At 37.3% G+C, this 27467-nt stretch overlaps 2 protein-coding genes across 4 annotated transcripts in view; one reads left to right on the top strand and one right to left on the bottom strand.

The window, feature by feature from the left end:
• The window catches only part of nckap5l (NCK-associated protein 5-like), a 28444-nt gene extending 12504 nt beyond the window's left edge, over nucleotides 1–15940 (top strand). For 2 of the 3 annotated variants that reach the window (XM_084428898.1, XM_084428899.1), the window contains exons 2-12: nucleotides 5726–5854; nucleotides 5942–6010; nucleotides 6645–6683; nucleotides 6897–7016; nucleotides 7355–7444; nucleotides 7525–10637; nucleotides 11250–11385; nucleotides 11470–11545; nucleotides 11923–12222; nucleotides 12368–12516; nucleotides 13850–15940. In XM_084428898.1, the coding sequence (XP_084285024.1) occupies nucleotides 5735–5854; nucleotides 5942–6010; nucleotides 6645–6683; nucleotides 6897–7016; nucleotides 7355–7444; nucleotides 7525–10637; nucleotides 11250–11385; nucleotides 11470–11545; nucleotides 11923–12222; nucleotides 12368–12516; nucleotides 13850–14101 (4464 nt within the window). In that variant the 5' untranslated portion in view covers nucleotides 5726–5734 and the 3' untranslated portion in view covers nucleotides 14102–15940. The remainder of the gene's footprint in view (nucleotides 1–5725; nucleotides 5855–5941; nucleotides 6011–6644; nucleotides 6684–6896; nucleotides 7017–7354; nucleotides 7445–7524; nucleotides 10638–11249; nucleotides 11386–11469; nucleotides 11546–11922; nucleotides 12223–12367; nucleotides 12517–13849) is intronic. The other variant, XM_084428900.1, reaches the window with a different exon arrangement.
• A 333-nt stretch (nucleotides 15941–16273) lies between these two features.
• Nucleotides 16274–26673, bottom strand: ctdsp2 (CTD (carboxy-terminal domain, RNA polymerase II, polypeptide A) small phosphatase 2). The gene is made up of 7 exons (XM_084428904.1): nucleotides 26052–26673; nucleotides 21506–21657; nucleotides 21010–21111; nucleotides 20783–20839; nucleotides 20087–20179; nucleotides 19730–19915; nucleotides 16274–17652 (listed from the first exon to the last, which is right to left on the bottom strand). Exons 1-7 carry the CDS (start codon nucleotides 26110–26112, stop codon nucleotides 17527–17529), a joined length of 777 nt encoding a protein of 258 aa, XP_084285030.1. The 5' UTR covers nucleotides 26113–26673; the 3' UTR covers nucleotides 16274–17526.
• Between the last annotated feature and the right edge of the window lie 794 nt (nucleotides 26674–27467).

The raw sequence follows: 27467 nt of genomic DNA, 5'->3' as shown, positions 1-27467 counted from the left end.
AGCCCCCCCTCAAATATGCAAAATGACAACAAGCAGATCCATGGCAGTCATTCATCCATTCATGGCTTATTGCTGAACTGAAGCTGGTGAAAGAAATATGGGGGTTTTGCACACCGACACAAAGGACTAAGTTAAATAGGCTTGTACTAAATTTCTTTGGAGAATTAGAATTTTCTGGAACTGTTTAAACTATTAATAACCAGATTCAAATGTTTTAACATTGTTTTTTGTAATTGCTAAAAGTATATAAATTACATTTACTAAAAGGCATGTGGTTGTGATTTGTCTCTTAGTATTGATGCCCTTGTGCTTTTGTACAAATTGGCCCATAAGTGGTTCAATGCATGATGGTAAAAATGAATTTGACATTGTGTGCAATCTAAAAGTCCATCGTCTTTCTTTCTGATTGTAGACATTCTCCTCTACATCATTTGATCAAGTTTGCCAACCTTTCGAGAAGATGTGTCCTTCATATTGTCAGATAAGAGTGGCTCTCTTGTGTTTGATATATCCAGCAGAACAGACAGTGGCCTCTGGTGTCTGACTCCGCCAGGCTTTGTTGGGGTTTCGTCTCTGAGTGGAGCTTTGATTTCTAGTCTTAGTCACATTCAGTATACTTCTCTCCTCTGGGCATCATACCAAGCCAGTGACTCAGAAGTATTGGAGAATATAAGTCCTACCAACATTAACAGTAGTCTCTCAGAAGCTTAGCCTCAATAAATGTACTGCTTTACAGACAAATGAGTTTGGGGCCCTGTTTTGGGTTTGCCACAGTGCTTTATTGCTATGTTTACTATACAGCATATCAGTGGATTAAGGGGCTTGCATTGTGCTTGAGCGCTGCCAAGAATCTTGTTGGCATGGGCGCTTGTTTGCCTCTGTTTTTGCTTGTCGCTAAAACCGACTCCACTATACTGTGGTATATACAGTAGGGCTATTACTGTCCTAGATATTATGGCGGATACGTCCACCCCTGGTGTTCCAAATAGTGGTTGGTGAATATGGATTTTTCAATGCCTGATTCACCCCAAAATGTTACTCATCCTCATGTTGTTCCCAACCTGTATGACTTTCTTTTTCTTTTGTGGAACAAAGAAAGGTGAATTTATGAAGCATATTCCGGCCACTCTTTTTAATGTATAGAGCTGTCAATATAATGCAGTCAAGCTATAAAAAAAAAAGTCACATTTATTTGTATAGAGATTTATACAATGTTTATTGTTTCAAAGCAGCTTCAAAATAATAAAATGAATCTGAAAATAAAATGAATCAATTATGAAACAAATTCCATTTCAGAAGGAAATAGTGTGGTTGTTCACCTCAGTGTTTTTTCAATTCAGTTTAATTACTGTCAATGTTGCAAAAAGCATCATAAAAGTGGTCCATATGATTCATGTACTATAGTGATGTCCTTTTTTTATTTTTTTATTGTATCTTTTAAATAAATCAGTTGATCAAGATTCAGACTAATCTTGTTCTCAAGTTCAACTCAACGAGTCAGTGATTTGTTTGCAGCAGGTAACAGTTCACCGGAGGGAATGATTATCAGTAAATATGGGGTTTTCAGTCTTTTTGTTACACAAAGGTGTTGTATGGCTTTTGAAGACTTGGAGTATAGCACACAAGTCATGTATGAACCGTGTTTATGGTGTAATTTTGGAGCTTGACAGACCTAGTCCCCATTTACTTTCATTATATTTAAGTGTGGTAAAAATATTCTTCAAAAAATCTCCCTTTTTGTTTTTGAAGAAACAAATAACAGGTTTGGAACAATATGAGGGTGAGTAAATAAAGACACAATTTGCATTTCATCTATTTAATCAACAAAAGATCCCAGTACAGATCTGGATAGGCTGTGGCACGTGTCCACAGAGCGATATGACAGTGTGTATGCAGCAAACTTAAGTTTAGGGCCAGATGTAAACTGATGCTAATCTGCTTAGATCCTTACAAGAGCACAGAGGATTAGCCCTGTTGCACTGAACACAGTACTTCTGTGTTTAAGAAATGATTGTGCTGCAGGTGAGGCCAATAGCCCTCAGGACGTCTGTTCTCGACAGAGCTACAGTTGGACAATAATACAAGAGCATCACCGCAAAATGTTAGTCAGAATTTGAAATCTGATCTGTTGTCTCAAAAGCAGTTAATGTTTCTAATAGCAGTTTGACTGGTTTTTTTTCCCTCCATTTGGGTGAAACCTTGTATTAATCGTACTTGTTAAGGTAACTGAAGGCCAACTCAGCGGTGTGGTTAAACCAGGTGTGGTAGGGCTAAAACTGAAAATTAGACTTATGAATTTAGATGAAGTAGTTAAATGTAGACCTGATGAATGCAGAATAATATTAAAATAGTTATTATATTAATTATAATATTAAATACTATCAAAATGTATTTATTCGACCATAATGATCCATATTTAGTAGCTAATGTTAGTTTTAGTTAGTCTAAACATCTCTTGAGGAATGTTGAGTGTTGTCTCTCTTTTGAAGAAGGTTAAAAGCAGCAGCAGAGGGGAATTTCTAGAGGACTGACACTCCTCTATCCACTGACAATATTATCATAAAGACCGCTTTTGAGGCTCTGTTTCACCAGAATCAGCTTACTCACCCATACATTTTCCATTGCTTGTGAGTGATTCATAGATGAAAAGAAAGATGGTCGAGGCTTCTGGTGATCTCTTGATTTTGCCCTGCCCTGGCCACCAGCGATTGGAAAGCGGTCAAGCATTAACAACATAGGGTAAAAATGGAGCAGAGACATGACACAGTTCTAGCTAATCCTGTATTGCAAATGTTGTGAAACCAAAATGCCTCCGCTTACGCCTAATATGTAGATTTAACTTCCTTGTATCTCAAGATCATCTTTATCACAGGACAGGCACGCATGAGAACGTGAGCGTGACAGTGAATTTCAGAGGGCTGTTTTATGTAAGTTTTACTTTTCAGAGAAGACAAGAGTGTTAACCTGGAATACCGGTTAGTTTTACTCCGCCAGCTATATTCATTCTTCAGAGGGCTATCATATTAACTTGCTTTTTTAAGATATAAAATTTCATTAAGGCTTTTTACCCAAGGCTTTGGATTTTTACTATATTCCTTTCTTGGTGAGTTATTATGGATTATTTATCTATTCATCAAACATCTGGTACTTTGGCAGTAAAATATTTTTAAGGCATTTAGTTTGTAAGATTTATGGATTCGTAATTGAATTAAATTCCATATTTTAACTACGATTTACAGCTTATGTATCTACTTTCATTTTGGATAAAAGTGTCTTCTGAATGAAAAATGTAAATGCTTCCTTTCTTTATGGGTTGATGTATCACAGTTATGGTACAAATACATCTTCTGTCGGAAGGCTGTTCCTTGTGTCTTTGTGAAAAGAATCTGTCATGTGAAAGGAGCCTCCTGGCACTACAGGAACTAGCTCTATAGTGTGGCCTGGAGCCTGTCGTAGTGCCATCCTTTACTGTTAAAACAGAGCAGTGTTCTCTGACCCGCTGCACTCCGTCAACCCTCTGACCCCCATAGCCTTTGTATTAATTTGCTTCCAGATATGGAGTTTCCATTTAAGCTATTCACTCGACAAAGAGTTAGACGTCTATAGATAAGCTTGCCACATAAATGAGCACACAGAATAATTAGAGGATCAATTATGAATGAGTCCCATGAACATATTGATTTTTAGATTCAATTTTGCAATGATAGTCCATCCTCTGACTACATCCGGTGTTCATATTGAAGGTCAAATGTATGGTATAGTGCAGTGCTGGGAATGGGTGGATGAAGATGACTGGAGGCTACTGTTGTGGTATAGTGAAACAATAAGGGTGTTTACATCAACAAAACACTGATAGCCATCAGTCTTTTCAACACGAGAGAAGAATGTTTAAATGAGATTTTGATTTCAGTTCAAAAGGTTAACATTTTATTAAGAATGCACAATATGTCAGTTGGTCACATCGGTTTTCAGCTGATAAATTGGTAATATCACAAAATGTAAATTAATTTTTAATATCGGCCAATATAGCCTATTGGTTAATGGGCTTCAAAATATAAATATTTTTCGGTATCAACCATATCAGTGCAGCCTTACATTTATTAAAATAAAGATGTTTATATTCAAAGACAAATTGGTGTGATGGGCAAAATTGGGGGGGGGGGGGGTACCACCAAGCATTTGTGCCTAGGGCACCCAAATGGCTAGCACCGGCCCTGCGGCCAGAGCTTCTTTGCAGCTCAAGTCGGTGGCGGTGTGTACGTACAGTTAACGCTCTATCTGTTGACGGTGCTGAGGAAAAAGGATATGTGAAGCTCCCGCCACTGGAAGAAGCGGTCGCCGCCCATTTGTGTCCTGCTCATCAAAGCCGTGCAGAGCGTCTTCAGCACTCGCGGATCGTGCACGTGCATACTCCGCCGCTGGCCAGGCTGCTTCTGCTTTACACACCATGCATGGCCGGTCTTTTCTCGATAAAATTAGTTTTCTTATAGCGTTTGCAACGCAATACTCGTTCCCTTATCTCTCAGGGAACCGAGGTTACGTAAGTAACTTAGCCGAGTACGTTCTGCCTTCCCATAACACATTAAATTGAAGTCAGGAAACAAAACTAAAAAAAAAAAAAAAAAAAATTGATTTCACCCCAATGATAGTAATATTTCATATATTTCTCTCATTTTGATCAATATATATATATATATATATATATATATATATATATATATATATATATATATATATATATATATATATATATATATATATTATTATTTTTTATTTATTATACATTTCAAATTTTGCTCTGGACAATTTTTTATGTTTGTATTCAACATAATATGCCTACCTTATTATCTCAATTAAAAGTACTGAAATGAATGTATGTGACAAAAAAAAGGGCTGTTTATTATTTTGGCCGGTAAAAAATATGCTTGGCTGGTGGATTTTTTCATCTACCAGTCCCCGTGGCAGGTGAGCCAAAAAGTTAATTTCGGACCCTGATTGTCACTGTAAATTTCATTGTAATGAAAATTTTTATTAAATAATTTGATTTCGTTTTCAATTTTTTCACATATTTTGCGTACAGTTTTCTATAATGAAATTGTTAATCTGGTTTTAGTTTTTCATATTTATCATTTTTGATTTATTTAAAATTGGCAGAAAATGCCTTCCATACACCGGCAGTGTGAACTCAGGAACTCAGAAACTCAGAGTGCACTAGAATGTGTGGAAAGCTGGTTTACAGGTTGTTCAACCAATTGTTTATTGAATGCAAACAAAGGGCTTAAAAAGTAAGAATCTGAAATTCTGGAGTCTGTAATTTGTTGCTCATTAGCACATCAAAGGGATACTTAAATAATACCTGTCTTCAAACAAGTTTTGCAAAACACTTCCCTCATCTTCCATAGGTTGGTCAAACAAACAGTCCCATCCCAAACTCAAGTAGTGATAGCGCCACAATTTTGACTAGACTTACTTGTAGTTGTCCCTGCATTTTAAACTTAGACAGAATGATGTACTTACTTTGACATCAAAAACATCTGACACTTCAGCTCTAAGAAATATTATAATAAGAAATAATTTGTTACGTTTATATAGTGCTTTTCTTTCACTCAGAGCACTTTATGTAGTGGGTGGGGGAATTATAAAAAATGGCACAATAAAAGGCTATTTTTTTTTCTTTCTCTATATAAAAAAACAACAAAAAAAACTATCTCTTTCTTCTTGTTAGGTAAAGACAATGTCGGAAGAGGCCCAAAATAGAGTAGATGAGGACTTTGAGTCTGAGGAGGGTGATCTTGAGTCCTATCTAGAGGAAGAGAGTAGCAGTGAGCTTCTGGAACGAGTGAGAGAACTTCAAGTAAGTGCCATATACTTTAACCAAGAATACCGTTTTGTTTACTTTTCTTCCTCGACTTGCTGTTTAAACTGTTCTATTTTTGTACAGGCCGAGAACTCTGCCCTTTCATTAGCAAACGAGAGTCAGAGAGAGGCATATGAGCGATGCTTGGATGAGGTGAGTTAAATATTGTTTTTTTACCAAGCCATACATTTGCCTTCCTATGGAGATTTGCAATGGTTTTGTCTAATGCAGACAGCCAATTAGATAAAATCATAAAGGCCCTTATATACTTCAAGTGAAATCGAAGATGAACGAAGTTGTGTGGTGTCATTTCTTTTTGTGGAACGAAGTTAGTTTTGTGTTTGTTTCGGGAGTTCGAAACAGCTTGCAAATCTTCTGAAAGTTCGCTCTTGCTGGTAAACACCTTCGTACTACCGTTGGTCCATGACGATTATGCCATAGGTAGGTGTGCTCTGAGGATCCGGCTTTTTTGACGTGGAAATCTTCTTCAGTTAATTTCTTCTGTTCAGTCTGTCGAGGTCAGACGTCCGCGAGTAAAAACATGAATACATTGGAGAGCTTTACAGTAGAAATTGTAATTCTAATTGAAAGAAGTACTGTAAATGAGTGTTTTTTTCATGTTTAGTACTGTAAAGCTGCTTGCTTTTAAACAATCTATTGTATACAGTGCTATTTAAATAATGTGAGTATATCAGGGCCTTTAGTCAGATAATGATTTCATTAGTCAAAATCGTTAGTCAAATGATACATAAAAAGTGTAATATTTAATTAATGTGTTTGTTTTTAGGTGGCCAACCATGTTGTCCAAGCGTTACTCAATCAAAAGGTAAAAACTGTGTGGTTTTGCATCAGGAACTGATGAATAAATAAAAACTTTATTTGAACTGCAAAGTCTAAAGATTTATTTATATTTAATTTATATTTATTTAAATTATTAATTTAATTTACATTTTTGATAATTATTTTTAAATATATCTATTGTATATTTTATAAGTGGTATATATTTTTTAAAATGTTATGCTATAAATTATTCTTTTAGGATCTCAGAGAGGAATGCATTAAGCTGAAAATGCGTGTGTTTGATTTGGAGAGGCAGAACAGAACACTGTGTGAGCTCCTGCAGGAGAAATTGCACAGTCAAGCATGTGTACATACGCAGGTAAATGATTAAATCCTTCAAAATATGATGGAAAAATGCATAGAGCAAGACCTATTTTAGTTTAAAGTGGATGTTTTTCACAAAACATTCTTCAAACTCCACAGGGATGTCCTATTAGGTTTGTTTGCAAAATGAAGAAAATGGCTCAATTAACCTCTTCCTGTTTAATTTTCCTGGTCTGCTTGGGCAGCATTTTATTCTTGTGACCTCAAGGATTTTGTGTGTAAACAGGCAATATCCTTGTTGTGCATGCATACTTGTGATAATTTTTTTGCATAACCCAGTAATTGATTCATATAATAAGAAGCTTAAAGCTTACCTGATGTGTCTTATCAAAGCAGCCAGGACCCTGTCTGGAGCACATCGGCGAGCTGCAGCACAGTGAATCTAACAAAGTGATTGAGGCTCAGAGGACTGCACAGGCCAAGGTAGAAGCCGTACACAAAGTCTTTGTTGAATCTGTTTTTTTATGACAACTTTTCCTCATCCTTATAATTTGGTTCCACAGGGCAACAGCGAATGTGCACAAAATTGCATACCTGAGACCCAAGGCTCATCCACGTCCATGGAGGCCATGTCTCCATTTTTGAAGAAGAAAGCACACATTTTGGAGGTCCTCCGTAAGCTTGAAGAAACGGATCCGCTTCGGTACCATCGTTCCTCTGGAATTCCCTCGATCTGTGACTACAGCCAGGCTCTTGCCTCTAAGGAGGCTGTATTAGCCTGCAGAGACAATTCATCCAGGTGCAATGCACCCAAAGCACATTGTTCCCATTCCTGCCCAGATGTTTGCACACATCAGCATTTGAATGGAGGAGAGCACAGTAATGTAAAGTGTGGTAGTTGTAGCACATGCTTGATGCTGTCCAATAAAGATTCAGTCAGCTTAGCCAAGAGTAGCCACAATTGTTGCACTTCAGCCCCCATTACCATCGATAACCTCAATTTGGCTCGGCCCGATTTCCAAGAGAACATGGAAATGCAGAGTCTCGTGAAACCTGCCACAGGTACAAGTGAACTGTTTGTAAATAGGGCATCTGGAGATATGTCCATTCTTTCAGCAGAGCAAGGTCTTAACCCACCGAATGATCCCCACCCATTAGAAGCCCCTGAATCATACTCGAGATTAACCATTTCAGAAAGAGATCAGCCCAGAGGAGTCTCAGGTCATGTATCTGTAGAAACAAGAGACAAGAATAGGTTATCTGACTTTCTGCTCGAATCTCAATCCAACAGGTCAAGCAGCAGCACCTGCAATGAGACGATTTGTGATGATAGCACAATTGATGTGGCACTGCTGGACTCTGACTTGAAGCACTTAAACGCTGTAGCGCCACAAAGACTTGAGAAAGAAGAGTTTGCAACGAAAGAAGACACTGACTGTGTCTGTCGAGCCAGCATAGCCACCTCAAAGCTGCCTACTCTTGGACTCAAAGACAATTTACAAAATACACACTGTGAGATGGACAGCATTGAACCAGTCCACAAAGGTCTGTTATTTTCTCCCAATGAGAATCATACTGCCTCAAAAGTACTGGATGATATCTCTGTCCCTGTGAAAGACACCCCATCTGACCCTCAGTCCATTAGATCGAAAGTTACGGTCAGCCCGAATCAAGTTTCCTGCCTTAGAGAGGTCAAGGCCTCGCCCTCCAAACTGCTCAAGTTCCTTAAAATACCCACACTTGGAGAACGTACTGCAGTACCTGCTCCACCTCGTCTCAGTCCTCAGTTGACTCGTAGCTCAAAGATTCCTTGCCGGAGCAACAACTATGAGGTGCACAATTCGCCTGTAGCCACGCGGAAAGCCACCACAACAGAGAGGCAAAGACAGCTGCCCCCTTCTAAATCGGAGTCCCACTCTGCTCCAACTTCTCCACCCCAACCTGATGATGTTCCTGCACCATTGCCAAAAGAACTTGGCTGTGGTATCCCTAAAACAAGTCGAGTAGCCAAGCCTGCACAAAGTTCTCATGTTCAAAAGACCCCTCAGAAAATTCCACTCTATGAAAACGTCTCGGATATCTCCAAAACGTGTGGCACCGATGTATCCCAGCTGCTTGGAGAAGTGAGCTCATCTCTTCAAAATTCCAGCCCAGTTAATGAAGGTGCGAAAGGAAAGCAGACAAAGTTTGGTATAGAGAGACCAACCAGTTTCAAGCAGAAGGACATCTCACCTGAGTCTGATTCTTCAGACCAAGAGGACAGCTCGGAGAGCCCGGTGTGGCATAAGCAAGTCAATCATCGCAGTCTGCCTAGTCAGTCATCATCCCAGAAGGCTCAAAGTGGGATTAGCACGAGGTCCAGGAGCCAAGAGAAAAGCGAAATGGTTGATAATGATTCACAGAGCTCCGAATCACCTTTTAAAAGGAATGATCCACCGCCTGTTCCTAAGAAATCAGGGATTGGTAGACATTCAGGTGAATCAAGTCATTCTTTTAAAGAACGACTAGCTGCACTTGGCAAGTTAAGGAACCCGGAGGAGTACACAGCTTGTCCTCCGCTTGCAGAGAAGAAAGAAATTCAGTCTGCTGCAAGCATACCAACACAAACTACCGATAAAAGCAAAACTGCTGACAGAAACTCTGATTGTAAATCAGGAGAATATAGACTTCCTAAAAATACAGATTCCATTGAGGATAAATCATACCATTCAGTTCATCTTGATGGTGCTGTTTCGAAACAACAAGGAGCCTTTCAGCATGTTGAGCAAGCTGTCAGGTCTCTTCCGTCTAGCACATTAGTCTCCAAACTTGAACATGAATCCTCTAGAACATTCCTAGCCAAGCAAGAAAGCCCAAAATCTAAGATGCATCCACCATCTACTAACCTAGAGGCTGCGCAGGCTTTGCGCAGCTATGCTAAGAATACAACACCCCATAGCCTTTCGTATAATGCAAAAAATGTCACCCAGAGTGGCAGCCCCAATAAAATCCCACTCAAATCACCAACTAAAACTGTGCCACCCTCTATGAACCGAGATGGGAAGCCTACTCAAGAGTTTCAGAGGTACATGTCCAAATCTGAGGACAGAAGCCATCTCAGGGCCAATAAGAAGAAGAATTCTTCCTATGGAGAGAGTCTTCCTCCTCCTCCACCAAGGCCGGTAGAGCCCGCTGAAGAAAAGAGGCACTCTGCCCCCAGCCCACAGTCTTCTATCGAGCAGAAGGTCATGAAGGGCATTGAGGAAAATATGCTGAAACTGCAAGAGCAAGATAAAGGGCAAATGGTTGAGGTCAAGCAAAAAGCTTCCAATGGAATTGCCAACTGGTTTGGTCTGAGAAAAAGCAAGTTGCCAGCTCTTAGCCGTAAACCAGAAACGTCGAAAGTGAAAGATGATAAGAGAGAATGGAAACTCAATATATCCTCGGTGGGCAAGGATTCCAAGGGGGCTGTGAAGAAACCAGAGAGTGAGAGCCTAAACATTTCTATGCTGATTGAGAAGGCAGAGGGCTTGCATAAAGCTCTTGAAGAAGAACGGGCTTATGTGAATGGAGTGGCCTTGGACCGACAAGGAAAGGGACATTCCTGTGAGGTGGTGATGGACCAAGCCCAAGGCCAGCTGTCTGTGATGTACAGAGGAGTGCCATCTGACAACTTCATGCAGCAACTGCTAAACCGGTAAGTACAAAACAACATATACAGCAACTGATTTTATTTAGAAATTTATTTTAAAGATGGCATGGCATTTCAAGCAGGAAATTCCACAAAACAAATGTATTTGCCAAGTCCCATTTGGTTTGGTACAATGCAAATAACTGTATAATATATAAATTAGTTTATTATTATATATAATATTTTCAGTTGTATTTTCAGTGTTTTTATTCTAAGACATTTTCTTTTCATGCATGAATCATTAAAGCAACCCAGAAGTCAAAGACAACATAAATTCCATGTGAACTTAACCTTTAAGTGCAGAGTTGTTGTGCAGGTTTTCAGATGATAAAGGTTAATTGAAATAACTGATGAATGAGTAAGGTGAGAAAATGTGTTTTGAGACATTATTTGAATATGACTTGTGAGTCAGCTGTCATATTGGCTAGGCTTCTGCATATGGCTTAACAAATTAGAGAGAGAGTTCAACCCATGATTATTATAAAAGTAGTACATCTGTAGTATTCCAAGTATTCTATAACCATAAGCTTTTCTGAGGAACAGACTGAAATGTAAATATACTGTAGACAAACAATGAATAGTCTTTTCAAATCAATTTAATTCCGATTCTTCTATAAGGGTTGATGGAAAGGACACTGGTGGCATCAGTATGGCACATCGACGCCTCTCGTTTGACTGTAAATCCAGACCTGTGTTCAGTCACCAGAGCGCCGGCATTGCTAGTCAGACAAGAAGCAGTGATGACATGGAAAAGGTAAAATGTGAAATTCATTAATATAATGTACATTGTTGTTTTAAAAATACTTTAATGTTAACTTGACTATTCTTTTTTTCACAGGTTTCTGCGTTACTGAGTAAAGACGTCACATCAGATGAGAACCTGGCTGAGACGATTCATCATGAACATTTTGCAGGTAAGGCATGATTACAATGCATGACATCATGGCTTTCAATGTTTCCAGAGGCAGGAATTTTGATTGGTTAGCATGTAGCAACAAAAACGGGTTTTAACCTGTCACTGATGATAAATAATCTAGGTGTGTCTGAATTTCTGTGGCTCCCTTATGTGAGTCACACAGCAACAGATGTGTGGCAAGCATTATTTGGATGTTTAGAGTGTGATCCTTTGTCATGCAGTGCTACTATACACTAAGCACAATCATTCCTACCTACATACATGCATACATAATATTCATGTATATAATATTCATGTATATAAAAATAATACATTTATTTACATGTTTATATTCATATATTATTTATATAATATTCAATATACTTTTTTTTTAAGGATCTGGAATCTCTACACACACCCTTGATAGTGGCATTGGCACCTTCCCTCTTCCTGACTATAGTGCAAATGCTGGTTGCAAAAGCATTCCCAAAGGGAAGGCCCATGGGGAGTGTGACCCTTCTCATCTCCAGGGAAAACATGGCTCAGGGATGAAAATGCCTCATAAGGCCTGGACTTTGGAGAGAGAGTTGTCATGTTTAGAAGAGGATTTTATGGGGGGTCAGGATATGGACCATCACACCAGCAATTTGGAGAACAAGATCCCATCCAGCCAGATTGTAAACATCGTTCATGAAGGTATATAATACTTTAGCTGTCATTTATGTTTAATCAGTTATGGGAGTTTTCAATAAAGAATGATCATGCATTAATTAATTGGAAGGAGTTCCAGGGGGTGGGTGTTTTTTCCCCTCCATTTCTCAGCTTTGATTTATCTTTTCAGGCACTGATATCTGTGGAGCACCTATGAAATTGGGCCCTACAAAGAACTGGACTTTCCCAAACCTCAAAGCATCTGCAGAGCCGTCTGAGGTTTATCTTGGCGTTGGTGACGGAGTGGAGCCAGTGAGTCATAAGAGTTCATTTAAGAGGGTGAGCATCCCTTTAGATCCTAGTTTCACCCAACAAGACAATTACAGTACAACAATGCAATCAAATTCCCTGTTTTATTAAACATGTTCAAAAGTTTGGGAACGGTCATTTTTTAACAAGAAGTTATGCTCTCCTAGGCTGCATTTATTTGATTAAAAATATTGAAAAACATTAATATTGTGAAATATTACTACAATTAAAAATATAAAAATTACTCCAGTGTTCAGTGTCACATGGTCCTTCAGAAATCATTATAATGTGCTGATTTGTTGCTCAAGAAACATTTCTTATCATGGTGAAAACAGTTGTGCTGCTGTTCTTCAGAATTCTTTCGATTCTAAAGTTCAGAATTATCTTTTGTAACATTATAAATGTCTTTAATGTCACGTTTGACCAATTTAGTGCATCCTTACTGAATAAAAGTATTAATTTCATTCAAAAAACATCTTACTAGCCATCAGATCAATCTTACTTACAGGGTTCCCACGGAATCGGAAAAAATGTTTTCAAGGCCCTGGAAAGTTTTTGAAAATAAACATACATAGAGACAGGTCCTTGAAAGTACTTGAATTTATTTTATGCAATAAGTTTTCTGGAAAAAATTCCATATTCACTCCCCTAATGTGTTATTTCGCCAACACTTCATGGCCTATGCATACTTGCTTGCTGGATTTACACTAGTTAAGCGTATTTACGCGGTTACGTTAAGTGTTTCCCGCATGTGGTACTTTGTGTTGTACGTTGCCATGACGTTCACGCGTGCATGAAACTACGATGTTACCTCAACGTTTGTTGTTGGACACACCAAATGTGTCCCCACATTAAGTCCTTGAATTTGAGGGTATTGGACCTGGAAAGTGCTTGAAAGGTCCTTGAATTTGAAGTTAACCAAGGTGTGGGAACCCTGTACTTAGTAGTGCATCTCTTTTAGTATACATTGTAAAGTTCAGCGGTTTGTTTGCTTTCTTACATTTAGATTACCTTTGCCACCATCTAATGTTCACTGAAAGTTAATCTTTAAAAATGCTAATTATATAATAACAATCTAGCAAATCTCACAATGAATATCCATTTTTCATACTGTACATTATAATGTTTTTGGGCCTAAATTGACTCATTTCATTTAAAATGACTGATTTTATTGGTTGTCTGCCAAACCATAAAAATAAATATCAACCAGAATTTTAATATCAGAGTATCATACAGATTGCAATAAAGTAGTATTATGATTAATGAAATTATGAATGTATTATTATTAAGATAAGACCTTTCTGTGTTTCATGTACTTTTCATTGTTACTCACTTTGCATTTTTGGGCCTTTTTGTCCTGCAGCGCAACAAGGCTAGTGATTCCGTAGCCAGCCGTGAAGGAGACCCGAGAAGTCTTCCTCAACCCGGGCAGCCACGTAGAGGCAAAAGCCGTATTCCTGCAAACCCGGAGATGGTGAGGGACACTGGTTTGGAGTTGGTGAGAGAGAGACCTGACGACGGCCTGTCTCCAAGCCATCCCCAGGTCCTCGAGACCCCCGAGTCCCTGAGCGATTCCCTCTATGACAGCTTGTCCTCGTGTGGTAGTCAAGGCTGAAGTGGTTTCAGAGGGACTGAATGTTAACCAGGTACCCACCTTTTTGTACCCCGATTCTCGTGACGCTTCAAATATTTTTCGAAGGAGGATATTAACCGGATAACCCATTTTTTTTGACCGAGAAAAGCTCATGCCACATGTTACCCTCCATACACGAAATACCCACGTTTCTATCCTGATGGTTGGAAAGAAGGACTTTTACAATGTGTTTGTGGTGGTGTCATTTTAGCCCATTATAACAACTCTATCATCTCATTCGTGTTCTCTGTTTCAAGTGGTAGCAAAAGTAGTGACGCTCGGCTCATGTTATTGTTCAATTACATTTCAAGGACGAATCCAAGCTCATCGCGACAGTCTTCCAGTTTTTAATCTCACAGAATGTTCTGGTTCTCATGCAACATCAGTGCACACTCTCTTTGGTAACATTTGTGTAAAGTTATTGGAAAGTGAATGTTAATATATGTGATTTTCAATTAATTTAATATGCATATTTCATGAAAAAAGAAAGAAAAAAAAACATGCATCTGTGTAAAACTTGCATCAGCCGTAGACTTTTGATTCATTGTGTTTAAAGAAAATAAAACCTCGTAGCAGCAACATACAGTAAGTGCGATTCATATAAGACAGAGCTACAGTGTTCCACAGTGAATTATTATTTACGTTTATTTATTTATTTTCTTTGAGTGGTGTGGGAAGACAAGACCACCTTTTATTGGTTACTCCTTTTACGTTCTGTTCAAACGTGTACTGTGCCTGAATTTGTGTGTACGTGTCTCGCTGTGCGTCTATAGGATAGTTTGTTCTCCTGACCCGGCCATGACCTTTTTTGTTTTGTTTTGTATGTTACTTGTGTTTTGCAATGATTTAAAGAAACTTGTGACTCATGACTTAATTCTGAACTGTGTATTGTTGGATTACCCTGCGTACAATCAGTGAACTTTAACAAAGCTTAAACTTAAACCCAAGAAGTTTGGCTCTGGCTGACTGGACTTTTTGAAAAGGTGGCTGATGATTTCTTTACTCTTTATGTTGACGTAGTAACGCTGACTCTGCCTTGCGCATCTTTCCACAGCTGTTAGAAATTACCCTCCTGTGAGCCAGGTTTCGTGTTGATTACTCAGCAAAAGGGGTTTTCTTTGGGAAATGTGTGTTTTGTTTTTTTCTCCCCCACAAACCCATCATATTTGTTCAGCATAAAGCATTTTGGTGCAATTCAAGTTAAGGTGCATTGCATGCATTTAACTGTGGCTAATCCTGTGTAATGGATTACAGGCAAAAAAAAACCCGTTCCATTTTCAAGTGGTTGCTCAAAAAGCCATAGTTAATAGTAGATAAGTAGTACAACCCGAATCCTTTCCAATCTGTGCTGACCTCAATAGCTGTTTTTTAACGAAGCGACCACAACAAAAGACTAATTAAAAACATTCCCAAGCATATATACTTTGTCATTCGACAGTCTTTCCAGGCCCGTGTAAAATTTTTGTAGAGATAAATTAACTTTGTAGTCATCCTCAATCTTATACGCATGTTACTTCAAATTCTTGTTTTCTTTTTATAAGTAGTTTGTGTTACTATCGTAGTTCTCTAATTTGCCTGCCGTTATAACCTTTGTTATTTACTTTGTTGTAATTGTCAGGAATATTTTATATTAGTTTGGTATGTTTACAAAAGAATTTATGATGAAGTTGTTAATATATCTGTAAAATGTTTATATAAGGTGCTATCTGATTTTTGTTTTCACTCTGTCCTGCAAAAGCCATAAATGTGTTTTCATAATCTCCTTTCTAAGCAATCGCCATCACTCAATAAAACTCAACTCAATAAAAACCTTTTTAAGTACGTTTTTTTGTAGTATATTTATTACAGAATATGTGACGCATATCTTCCTAAACTGTGTGGTGGATTCTGGTGCCCCTAGTGGTCAAAAGAGGACGTACAACTTGCTTGTCAGATGACGCCAACAATGTATTTTCATTTGAAAATTTGAGATGCTCTATTTATTATATTTTTTTTCAAAATGAGATATTTTAGGGCAAAGAATTTAAATGCTCGTTTTATCATTCAAAAGTCGATGTTATAAATTATCTGAATGCTATTTGCATGTTTGAATTCTGTGCGGCTGCATGTAAAATGAATAATAACCAATGAGAAAATGCAGAGAAAACAATTACATGTTGCACAATTTTTTTATTGTCAGCAATACAAAAGTCAAAAATGTGACAACACAGTCCTTATCAGGGCAAATTTTTTTAACCAAAAGGCAATAATCTGCCCTTCGAACACTTGGCTGTGTTTATAAAAATCATGGCCATTTTGAATATTTGTGCTACAGTAAAAACAAATTATAATATAAACATGATCATGTTTAAATAAGATGAAGCACAGAGGTGGAGCATCTGGTCTGCATCAACAGATCATACAAAGATGGACATTTTCAAGTTCAAAGATGTATCATACAAAGATTTTCAAGTTCAACCAAATATACACATAAATGACAGCACAAGTAATTGTCTGCATAAATACAGCAGAGAGAAGGACAGTAACTGAACAAGATCAATCTCTTTGGTTCATTCTGTGGTGTTAATTCTGCTCCTCACATATAATAAAACCCCATCAAGTACGCTTGAAGCAGATAGATAAGGTCACTTTAAGATGAATACAGGAAGGTATGTAGTTGTAATTCACGTGAAACAGTGTTAAAAACGGGTATTTTAATGCCATGTTAACGCATCTCGGCGACAGTAGAAAACTGTGCAGTTTAAACAAGGCCTAAAGTAATAAGACAACAAAAATGTATGGGTGCTTGGTATCACATTTGCATTTATGGAAAAACTATGCATAGCATGTTGGATAAAACAATGTGTATTCCATTTGCGACATTTCTCAATTTTTCCTGGCATTTCTCTGGAATACATTAGCGACACTTGTTTTCCTTTAAAGTGATTATGAATGCTGAAGATTAAAAAAAGTGTGAAGACGAGTTCAGGTAGAACTTGCATAGAGAGACTGGCCTGAAACTTGTGCTTCAGCTTCACTGTTGCGGATTACTGATGACTTAATTAGACCCTGCAATCTGTTTAATCTCCCAAAGGATGTCATCATAAACATCACAAATAAACGAATAACAAAAAAAAAAATAGAAAAGTAAAAAAGGAATATAAAATCTGTAAATTGTTATTGCGAAAGGCAAGCTCAATGACTGAGACAAAGCTGGCCTCTGACCCCGATATTTATCATCACTAACTGTTTAAGGTCCCTCAAACCATGTAGCAAAACCGCGGATCCACTTTGTGCTGAGCAGAATTATGAGCTTTGGTGTTTGTTTTCAGGTCAGAAGGCGGGGTCTACTGTCATATGAGCCGCTTGTGTGTGATTGGCAGTCAGTGCTACACATGGAGGTTTGCCCTGGTCTGGCGGTGTAGGGATTATGGACCCCTGAGTTGTTCGAGTCTGCTGTAGACATCATCAGCCTGACTTAACTCTTCAAATACTGGGATGAGGTGAAGCAGCTCAGTGTCCTCTGAATCATCGAACCAGGAGAGGACAGGAACCTGTTAGAGGCGCACACAGGTTATTATACGCCAGTAGCTTACTGGGTTAATAGTAATATAATCATTTGGGGCTTATGATATGTACATATTTTGTTACATATACAGCAGGGTCCAAAAGACTAAGACAGCATTGAAAATCTGTTTTATCATTTTGATAAAAGGCATTCTGAATATAATTTCAAAACTTTTGAACATTTGTTAACATACATGTTTGATAATATATATATAAAGGACGTATATTTTGTACTTAAAAAAGATATATATATATATATAATAGGGTGGTCCTTATCAAGTCCAATTTTTTTTTTTTTGTGCAAAATGTTAGTGTCTTAACCTCTTAAACTGTTCCTTTTAACTTCAAAATTAGAAATATGCAAAAATGTTGACAAAAAAATGATATTTAGAGGTAGCTCAATCTTGTGGAAGATTGCCTATGTTAAGCTGTGCGGCGTTATTGTGATATGCAAGTAATATTAAAAGTTGCTGCAAATGAACTACATTTTATTGAAGTCAGAGCAACACTGACATGACAACAATGTCAACAATCTAAAAAAAAGCACAAAGTTTTCAACAATCCCTCATTTCTGATGCTCAGCAGCCAGTGTTGACTTTTTGCAGTCTGGATAGATCCGTCGGTGATCTTCCACCACAAGGAGAAACTGCAATTGTTCTTGAATCAGAGCCACTCCTCTCTCGGCGTGATCATTGACTACTTTCATTGCATGTATGGTTGCCTGTGCCTCCTGATAATCTGCTTGATTCGGCCAAAGTTCCGGGTCAATTTCAAGGAACGTAATGTCATTTTTTTTTACCAAAAAATGTGCTCTAAACCCAAACAATAACCAAGGTGATCATCAATATGTATTGATTCCACCAGGAAAGGTAAATCTGCTAAACCGGGTCATGGATGGATTAATTTGGATTTAGTTTCTACAATCAGTAAACTGAGATATGCATCTAAAATACATATTTAGGAATATATGGTGCATTAGATGTTTTTATGGAGATTCTTTTGGAATTTTACTAGCCAGGTACAATACCAATTCAAATGATCTGTTTTTACGAAAATCATCAAAATCTCAGAAAGTTTAAAGCTATTGAGCTACCAGTAATTATTATGTTACTGCCATAAAAATTGGCACGCTGTATTTTCTTATATAAAGGAACAATTTGAAGGGTTAAGAGCATGACAATTGGAGACTTTAAAAATAAGGACCACCCTAATATATAAAGGTTTGTTGTTGTTTTTGCATTTATTTGACCAAAATACTGTCAAACAGTACTACTATTATAATTTCAAATAATTTCTGATCAATTTAAATCAAACTGATTTCTATTTTAATATATTTTTACAATTACATGTATTTATTTATTTTCCTGTGATGGCAAAGCTCCATTTTCAAATGAAAAAACAAATGATCTGCACTCGCGTGTGTCTTAACAAATGATCTTTTTTTTTGTATTATGCAACGAAGCACATATGAATTATTCAAATGTTTCATCAGAAGGCTAATGGCCGAAACGTTTGAATAATCCATATGTGCTTTGTTGCATAATAAAATTGTTTTAATAATTTGTTAAGAAGACACAAGCGAGTGTAGATCTTCTTTTTTTTTTTTTAAAGCATTGATATTTCCACGGATCTACGCACCCAAAATGGTTGAGATTGTTTTTTTCATTTTTTTGGGAAAGCTCCACTTTCAGCCATAACAAAACAAAGTTTAAAGAAAAGTATTTAATTGAAATAGAAATCTTTTGTAACTGTCTTTACTGTAACTTTTTTGAACAATTTAATGCATCCTTGCTTAAATAAAAGTATTACCATATGTATGTATGTGTATGTGTGTGTGTGTATGTGTGTATATATATATATATATATATATATATATATATATATATATATATATATATATATATATATGTATGTATGTGTATGGTACTTCTATCTATATATATCAATATCTCTATCTATCTATCTATAGACTTTTGGACTCTACTGGATATGTCAAATACAGCAAAATAAACAAGTGTTAAATAGCAAGAGGGAGAATCTACACAGCAGGACAGTGAAACCTACAGCATTTTCAGGGTGGAAGATGTATGAGGCAGGGGAGTTGTCCAGGATCAGGGTTTTGTGGAGCTCACGGCCGAGGCGACTCAGGTCTTTCACATAGCAGCCTTGATAGAACACACAAGATTCACGGAACAGCCGCGTCCGGAACACGCCACACTGATCCAGCAGGTCGGTCACGGGGTCTGCATACTACCGTGAGCGGGGAGAAGGAGGGATGGGTTAAGGAAAACTTGATACTGGAGAAGAAAATCAATCTGGCACTACAAGGGCATAACTCTATAACACTAACTAACCAGCATCTAGTAAGGAATCTCTACCATTTTCCTAAAGAAATGTGAGATGTGATGCATGTTTTGGTACCTTAGCAAGGCTAGCAGTGAACAGAACACATTCAAACAGTTCTCCCATCCTCTGGAGAAACTCATCCACGTATGGCCTCTTCAACACATACACCTAAAACACAGATGAGTTTGTTGTATATGAGACAAATGTATTTTAACACACCTCTTAAAGAGTAGAGACTTCAGAGTCAAATGTAGTTTTTTTTAATAGAACAAATCACAAAATGTTGTGTTATGCACTAAGGCGCGTCGAGTGCTGTTGCTCGTAGCCTCCTCCTGAAACAAGTAATCAAGAATAGGCCGTACTAGTGGGAACTAACCTATCCTGGATTACTTGAACCAGGCAGAGGCCAAATGCAGATTTTCCATGAAAAGTGGGTGAGAACAACAAAGGTTTAGGAATATTTTAATGTGAGTTCAATCTCCACATTTTAAAAACAGAAGTAATCTAACACTGCGGGGTTTTTTTTGTTTTTTTTGGGAGTAAAACAATGGGCAAATATTGTCTCTTGTGGTTGTACACAACATGACGTCGCAATCCTCCTCCAGTGCTGAAGTGTTGTTCTCACATCAGTCCAGCAGATGGTGCTCATCATTCACTTTTGAATATAGAACAACATCTCCACTGTTTCCTCAAGCAGATGTCCTGCACACTTCAAGTCAATGCGCACTGGCAGGGTGTTTCTCACATACACAAACATTTATCAGATCTCACCTGGTGTGTGGTCCCCTCAATCTCCACAGGCACAATGAAATCGGCATTGCTTATTGGCTACAAAAACACAATGTGGATATGGTTAAGAACATTGCTGGGGTGAGAAACTGTTATTAACCCTGTTGTTTACATGCACATTATAGTTATCTATACAGAAATATTCAGAAATACACAGTATTTCCTTAAATCGTCAAATTTACAATATTAATCAGTGTTACAGGGTGTACCTTAAAGGAGCTATGCACCAGTGTTTCATCCAGATCTATGACCACACAGATCTTCCCCTGGTCCTGAGAGGTCACTTCTGGCAGCAGACGCTCTCCTGGTATCTACAGGTGAGACCAGAACACACGGAGGGTCAAACAACACCAAGAAAAATGTATATTTGATTCACAAAAAAATAAATAAAGGGACTACTTGTTATACTTGAATGTAAAGTACACATCCACATGATAAATAATGTTTTTATATTTAATATTTTGTAATACTCTACCCAAATATATGTGATGAAATATTATTTCATTAAATATGAATTGGTATTAATTTAACAATTTGCATATAAAAATAATAGTTTTATTTAATATTTATAAAAAAACAGGCATCTACAATTTACCAATGTAAAGTGGAACATATTGCAAATCTGCTTAATCTTATCTTAATTTGTTTTATGTGTCAAGTATATATAAACTAACAAAAAGTGTTGATTAATGATTCATATAATACTTTGGCAATGGTCCCATTGTCCTCGGGCGCTAGCAAGGCATCATGGGAAGGTGTCGTTGGCAGTTGGGCATCTTGAGCTCGAAGGCAACAGATGAGCTTTTTGAAGATATTCCGACTTCCAGGTTTCTGAGGCGAGTTTTTATTCACCTGATCTGTTTGAAAACAATAAAACCCTTTTTAAATGCATAATTTGCATATATTAGTCCTGCTGATAATTGTTGTGCATAAACATAGCTCATGTTGCGTGGTTTATAAAACAATCCCACTTGAATCCCATTAAGTGCTGTCAAACCCCACCCAGAGTACATTAGTAAATGTTAAGAAATATTTTCAATTAACCACTTTAGTCTCCAATAGACGACAAACAAAACTTGAATTCACATTCGCCAATCAGCTAGATACATTTGCATCGAATGCGCCACTGAGGCTTGACGGATCTTTTAAATAATTCAGAGCACTGGAATGAAATGTATGTTTTGGTCAGTAAATGTGGCGCCTATCAACATCAAAATGACCAAATGCTCAGCCGCCCCTCTCCAGAGATGGCACACGTTGCACAGAAACAGAAAATCTGTTTTAAATGAGACTGCTGGCTACGGCTGGTATATGTTATATAATCTCAGAGGGCGGGAAAGCCCACACATTTCTGCTGTACCTTTAGAGCAAAACACACACACACACACACGCCACTCCTGCCATTTCATCACAGAAGAGCCTGGCAGAAAAGTGCATACGCCACAGACTTAACTCCTATCCACGGAAATAAGACCTATGTTTTGTAACGCAACATCTGTAGCGAGCTTGGTTGTGCATTACAGAGGGGCTCCTTGCATATTTTCATATTTCTGCATATTTTTGCTCGCAAATATTTGCATGTAAGAGGAACATGATTTTGTTCAGACATGCCTGTTGAGATTCCCAAGAAGCAAAAAGGAAAAAATGGCCATAAACGCTCTTGCAACATGAAAGTACGCCATGCAGTGATTAGAATCTGTTTTTATTCCTATGGTGATGTAACCTCAGTACTGGTAATCTTTTCTTTCTTTTTTTTTTTTCTCAGCTGAAGGAATTGACCATAACATGAGCAGGGGCTGATCCCAGGCACTTCTTCTCCCTCTTGTTCCCTATGGGGACTTATGTAGCCATAGGAATCATCTTATGTAACATACGAGCAGCATGCACAGCAGAGGGAGGATGAGAGAAAATGGCCTCCTTCGTCATCATTTACTCTGTGCTGTATTTGCCCATCTGTACACTCTCTGATAACGCCCTGCTTAACAAAAGGACTCAGGAAATGGAGTGCAAGGAAAATGTATCCATGAATTCAAATGCACTTTCTTGAAAACATTTGTCACATGAGGATCAAGCGATATTGACAAGCTTTGTGAGCGGAGAGTGGAAGGAGTGTTTTGTTAAGGACCGTCTAAGGTTCTGTTAGAAGCTTTTAAGTGGTCAGTGTTTCTAGCTATTACACTTCTGCTCAGATCTGATCAAATGAGAGTGCGTAAAAAAAAAAAAAATGTAAATCAATTTCAAGAAAACTGCTATAAATCTAGCAGTTACTAATTTCATCCTCAGTGAATTGTCATCTATTTTCCTAGATAATAAAAATCTACATGGCGAATTAAATGGCAAGCACGGATTTGAGTTTCAAGGGATTGTGTGTAACTGGAGTCCAAGGAATCTGTTAAGAAAACAATAACATGTTCTTGATATTTATAATTGGACCAGCTAAATTAGATTTTTTTTTCTCAGTTGGGTTGCATGTATCTAACACTGGTATAACAGCAGCAATGTTTTCCTAGACAAAATGTCTTAGATTTGGTCTGCAACAAATCGTTTTTTAGACATAACGCATTACCAATACATATGGAAGCGATTTTTCAGGCATTCAGATTGTTGCCTGAGCACTGGCCTAAACTGAACACATTTCTAATGCACATCAAAATGGTTTTCCTGATTACAAATAAGAAAAATGCTCAAAGTAAGAATTCACTGAGCTCTTAGAGCACATACAGTATATAGTGACAGATCACATTTTCGATGAGGTTAATAAAAGATTTGGTCATTTTGAGAATATCTGTCTTTGGATAGTACAATTTGTTATCATTAAATTGAATTACGTATATATATTTGGCATTACATCGCCAGTCTGTCACCCTGATCTCTAGATATCAGCCTCAGTATTGGTTGTTGAAAAACATCCATATTGTCTGACCATTATATTTCAGCTAAGTATTGATTTTCATTGCCTATATTCATGGATTGCATTTTCACTCGGTTATGATGTACAACTATGGATACTCAGCTAATGACAAGCTAAGACATAAAGGTCTACTACATTACAAATTTCTATACCAGAGTACTTGCTTGATTTGAATACTATTAATGCAATATATTCAACAAAGTCAATTAATCTAATTCCACAATGTACTATAGCAAATATATATACACAGCTTTACGTAAACATCACAATTATTCTTTGCATTTGGCAGGCTATCTGTTTGAGGGGGTCAATGATGACGTAGAACAGATCTATTATGTTATTCAAAAAAATGGCTTGAATACATGGCTTCTTTGATATTTTCATGTTTTCAATTTCTGAATTAAAATGATTTTTTAAATTTTATCGTGGGGGTTAAGGTAAAAAAAACATCTAGGTAGTGTAACTCTAAAGATCATAAAAAAGAAAATAGTCATAATATTATTAATATTTGAAAAACTTATAACAGACAATGAGAAGCCATTTTGTCGTCATGTCATACAACAGAGGACCCCTTTAGACTGTGAATTGCAGCCATTTCATTTGTTAAAAAAATACTTCAGACAATTTTTAAGCACTTTTTTGATAAGCAAAATTTTTATTTTTGCCTTGAAAAATATCTTTGAAAATGTTTTTGAAGTTGAGTACACTCATGTATATGCAAGGTAAAAAGACATAATGTAGTGCTTTTTACATGGTTACACCACTTGACCGTTTCAGAGTTATTGAATCAAAATATTTGCACAAAATGTTATATATATAAGTGAAACTATCATGAATACAAAGATTATGTCTTAGAAACTAAATAGCACATATGTTTTAAACTATATTTGTAAATTGATTTAACCTTTTTATATTAATTTGTCTTACATTTGCACTAATGCATCTGTTCACATCCTGAGCACCATAATTCCTGAGCCTTTGCTATTATGGCCACAAAAAAAGGTCACACTGGACACTTGATGCCATCAAGTACAAACTGAGTTCAAGGGGTCTTCAAGGAATTTGTGCCGACTTGGCTTGGCTATTTTCCCAACATTATGGCAGCTCGTAATTCACTAGTTCAGAGATCGTAAACATCTGTAATAACAGCCTAATTGACATCAGTTAAGTATGGTCATACTGTTGATATCGTATTTGCGTCAGATCTAAAATAAGCGCACAGCTCTGCGCATATTGACGAGACATGAGAAAAACACTGGTCAAAACACCGCGAGGAGATACTACCTGGCGGGTCAGTCTAAGTAAGGGGTTACAAAATAAGGGGTTACTATCCGCATAATGGTTATTTTCCGCATAACACTGTGGCCTTTCCTCGTTAAACATCTAGATAAGGCCTTCATTAACCGTTAAGGTTTGAACGTGTGTGTGTGTGTGTGTGTGTGTGTGTGTGTAATGGTAGCGTCGCGCGGCAGATGGAGGGCGTGTGCTGCTGTGAGGGGTGTGTTGTGCATTCCAGCGCGGCACCTTGCGCTCTCCATTAGGCCGATGTTTTTCACATTTCAGCTCGATATTTTGTACAGTTTTACTTCAGAAAGAGCGTGAGATACGCGAGTGTAGGTAAGTCGATTAAACAGAAAATGTTTTTGAAACACAATCCGCATACCGTTAAAACAACATGTCACTCAAATTATCCATTAACCAAGCGTTGAAACGACGTCCACAGAAGAGGAAACAACAGTGTCTTAACGTGAAACATTGGTTACATGTTTGCTTTAAAAACACCAGAATCGATCGTGTAAATAAATCAAAATCGAAATAAACAAATAGAAAATAATAATTTATAAATATACATCAATTACCAAATAAAAAGAAAAAAAATATAGCGAGAAAAGCATGTAAGATTTCTGCAGGTCGTCTAAAAATCCTTTAAAAAAAATGATCATATTACGTAAACATTCAGCAATGACTGACTGTAACAGCAAAACATGTAAATAATAATACAATTAAGTTACGCTGATATTTATCTTAAATACGCTACAATGAAAGACAAAGCGCTTATATATATATATAATATATCCTGAAATGCGATATTGATTTTATTTACATTTCGCTGTTCGGAGCGGAATTCGTTAAGTTTCAACGGTTGGAACTTAACGAATTCCGCTCGCGACTGTGACATGTCAATCAGCTCAATATGACAAATAACTGTCACACAGTGCGAGCATCGAACATGTTCGAATCGCACATCGAACAGTGTGACGCGAAAATGGCCAATATGTGATCGTTAGAAATGACAGCGCGGAAACAACACCATTTAGTATGTGACAGCGCATTGCCTACCTGTTTTCGAAGACAACCGAGAATCCTCTCTCTGCACTTGAGTGATGATAGAACTTTCCATCTAACAAACGCACAGCCCTTAACGTCCAACCAACCTTTTCCAGCGACAAACAGTCGGTCCGCATTTAGTGGCATTAAAAGCTAGCGAGGCTTGAAATGAATAATTTCAGTTCGCACAAAAATATCTCAAACCTACGGCGACAAATTATTTTGATATTTATTTATTCCCGCCTTCTATTCTCTTCCATATGGGAGGGGCATGCCACTTTGTTTTTGTTTTATCTTATCTGCTATTTTCTAGGATTCGCGTCTCGGTTACTTTATCGCTCGTATATTTATCCATAGCCCCCTCTGGTCTAGGTAAAGCCCTCACTTTTTCTCCAACAACATGGAGAATCCAGGCGAAAGAAGAAAAACAACCGAGGACATGGGGCAAGGACGGTTTCAAGTTCCCCTTACTACAGATAAACAACCCCGTAACTGGGGTAGATCCAAAATAGCCTTTTAAAAAAAGACACGACCAATTCGCTCAGATGTATAATTTAAGAAGATACGAAGCGAAAATAGTCGATAATTGACGATTTTTTGTTTTTCCGTGTATTGTTTTGCTTTGGACGGACTCGGAGGGGCGCCTTGAAACAGCTGGTCGTTTCGGATTGGATCACCAGGAAGTGGGAGTAGCTGAAGCATTCTTCTGTTCTGCACACTCCACACCGAAAACATTCCAGTGCTGGTTTTGTCGCAAATCAGTATTCAGAAGATGTAGTCCTATTAAATCTAAATTACAGTGTCGGAATGCTAATTTAATAATGAGGGAATAGCAAAGAAAATGAGTGATGCGATTAAATTTGTAATATTTGTTTTCAAATAGCAGCACACCTAATCCACCCATTTTCCTACTGATCCTCCTCATCACTGTAGTTGTGATGATGAGGATGAGGATGATGATGAAGAGGATTAATGAAGGCTATTTGTCATTTCTCAATATATCTGTTAGTATTATTAGTTCACAACTCGAGTAACCTGAAGATTCTGTACTAGGTAATTTAATAAAATAAAAAAACATTGGTCTAACATTAAAAGACAATTTGTATTAAAAGACAAAGTGCCATTTTAGTGTATTAATAAATAAATAAACTGAAGCCCAATCAAATTATATCTCAATCAAAGTTGCTTTGAATAATACAAATAAATTGAGTGCTGAATACTTTATTTTAATTACTCAAATTAATGCAAGTGTAATTTTGATTCCAGCATGAGAATTCCTTTAGGTTATGAAGTATGACATCACTAAAATCTTTTCGTTAATCAAGTAATTAAATATTAAATCATTTTAGATTAGATAACAACTTTGACAACATTTCATGTCATGATTTGAAACATAGTTGGCCAAGGCATCATTGTAAAACGGTCATT

This window comes from Rutilus rutilus (genome assembly GCF_951802725.1).
Source record: "Rutilus rutilus genome assembly, chromosome: 13".
NCBI classification, from domain to species: Eukaryota; Metazoa; Chordata; class Actinopteri; order Cypriniformes; family Leuciscidae; genus Rutilus; species Rutilus rutilus.
This window is presented reverse-complemented; position numbering and strand designations above follow the sequence as displayed.

What these genes read in the sequence shown, in the direction of transcription:
- ctdsp2 (XM_084428904.1), bottom strand. Translation starts at nt 26,112, where the DNA reads ATGGAAAGTTCTATCATCACTCAAGTGCAGAGAGAGGATTCTCGGTTG. An exon ending in TGGTGCATAGCTCCTTTAAG is followed by an intron (nt 20,840 to 21,009) that starts GTACACCCTGTA and finishes GTGTTTTTGTAG; the next exon opens with CCAATAAGCAATGCCGATTT. An exon ending in TCTTCCACCCTGAAAATGCT is followed by an intron (nt 17,653 to 19,729) that starts GTAGGTTTCACT and finishes CGCCTCTAACAG; the next exon opens with GTTCCTGTCCTCTCCTGGTT.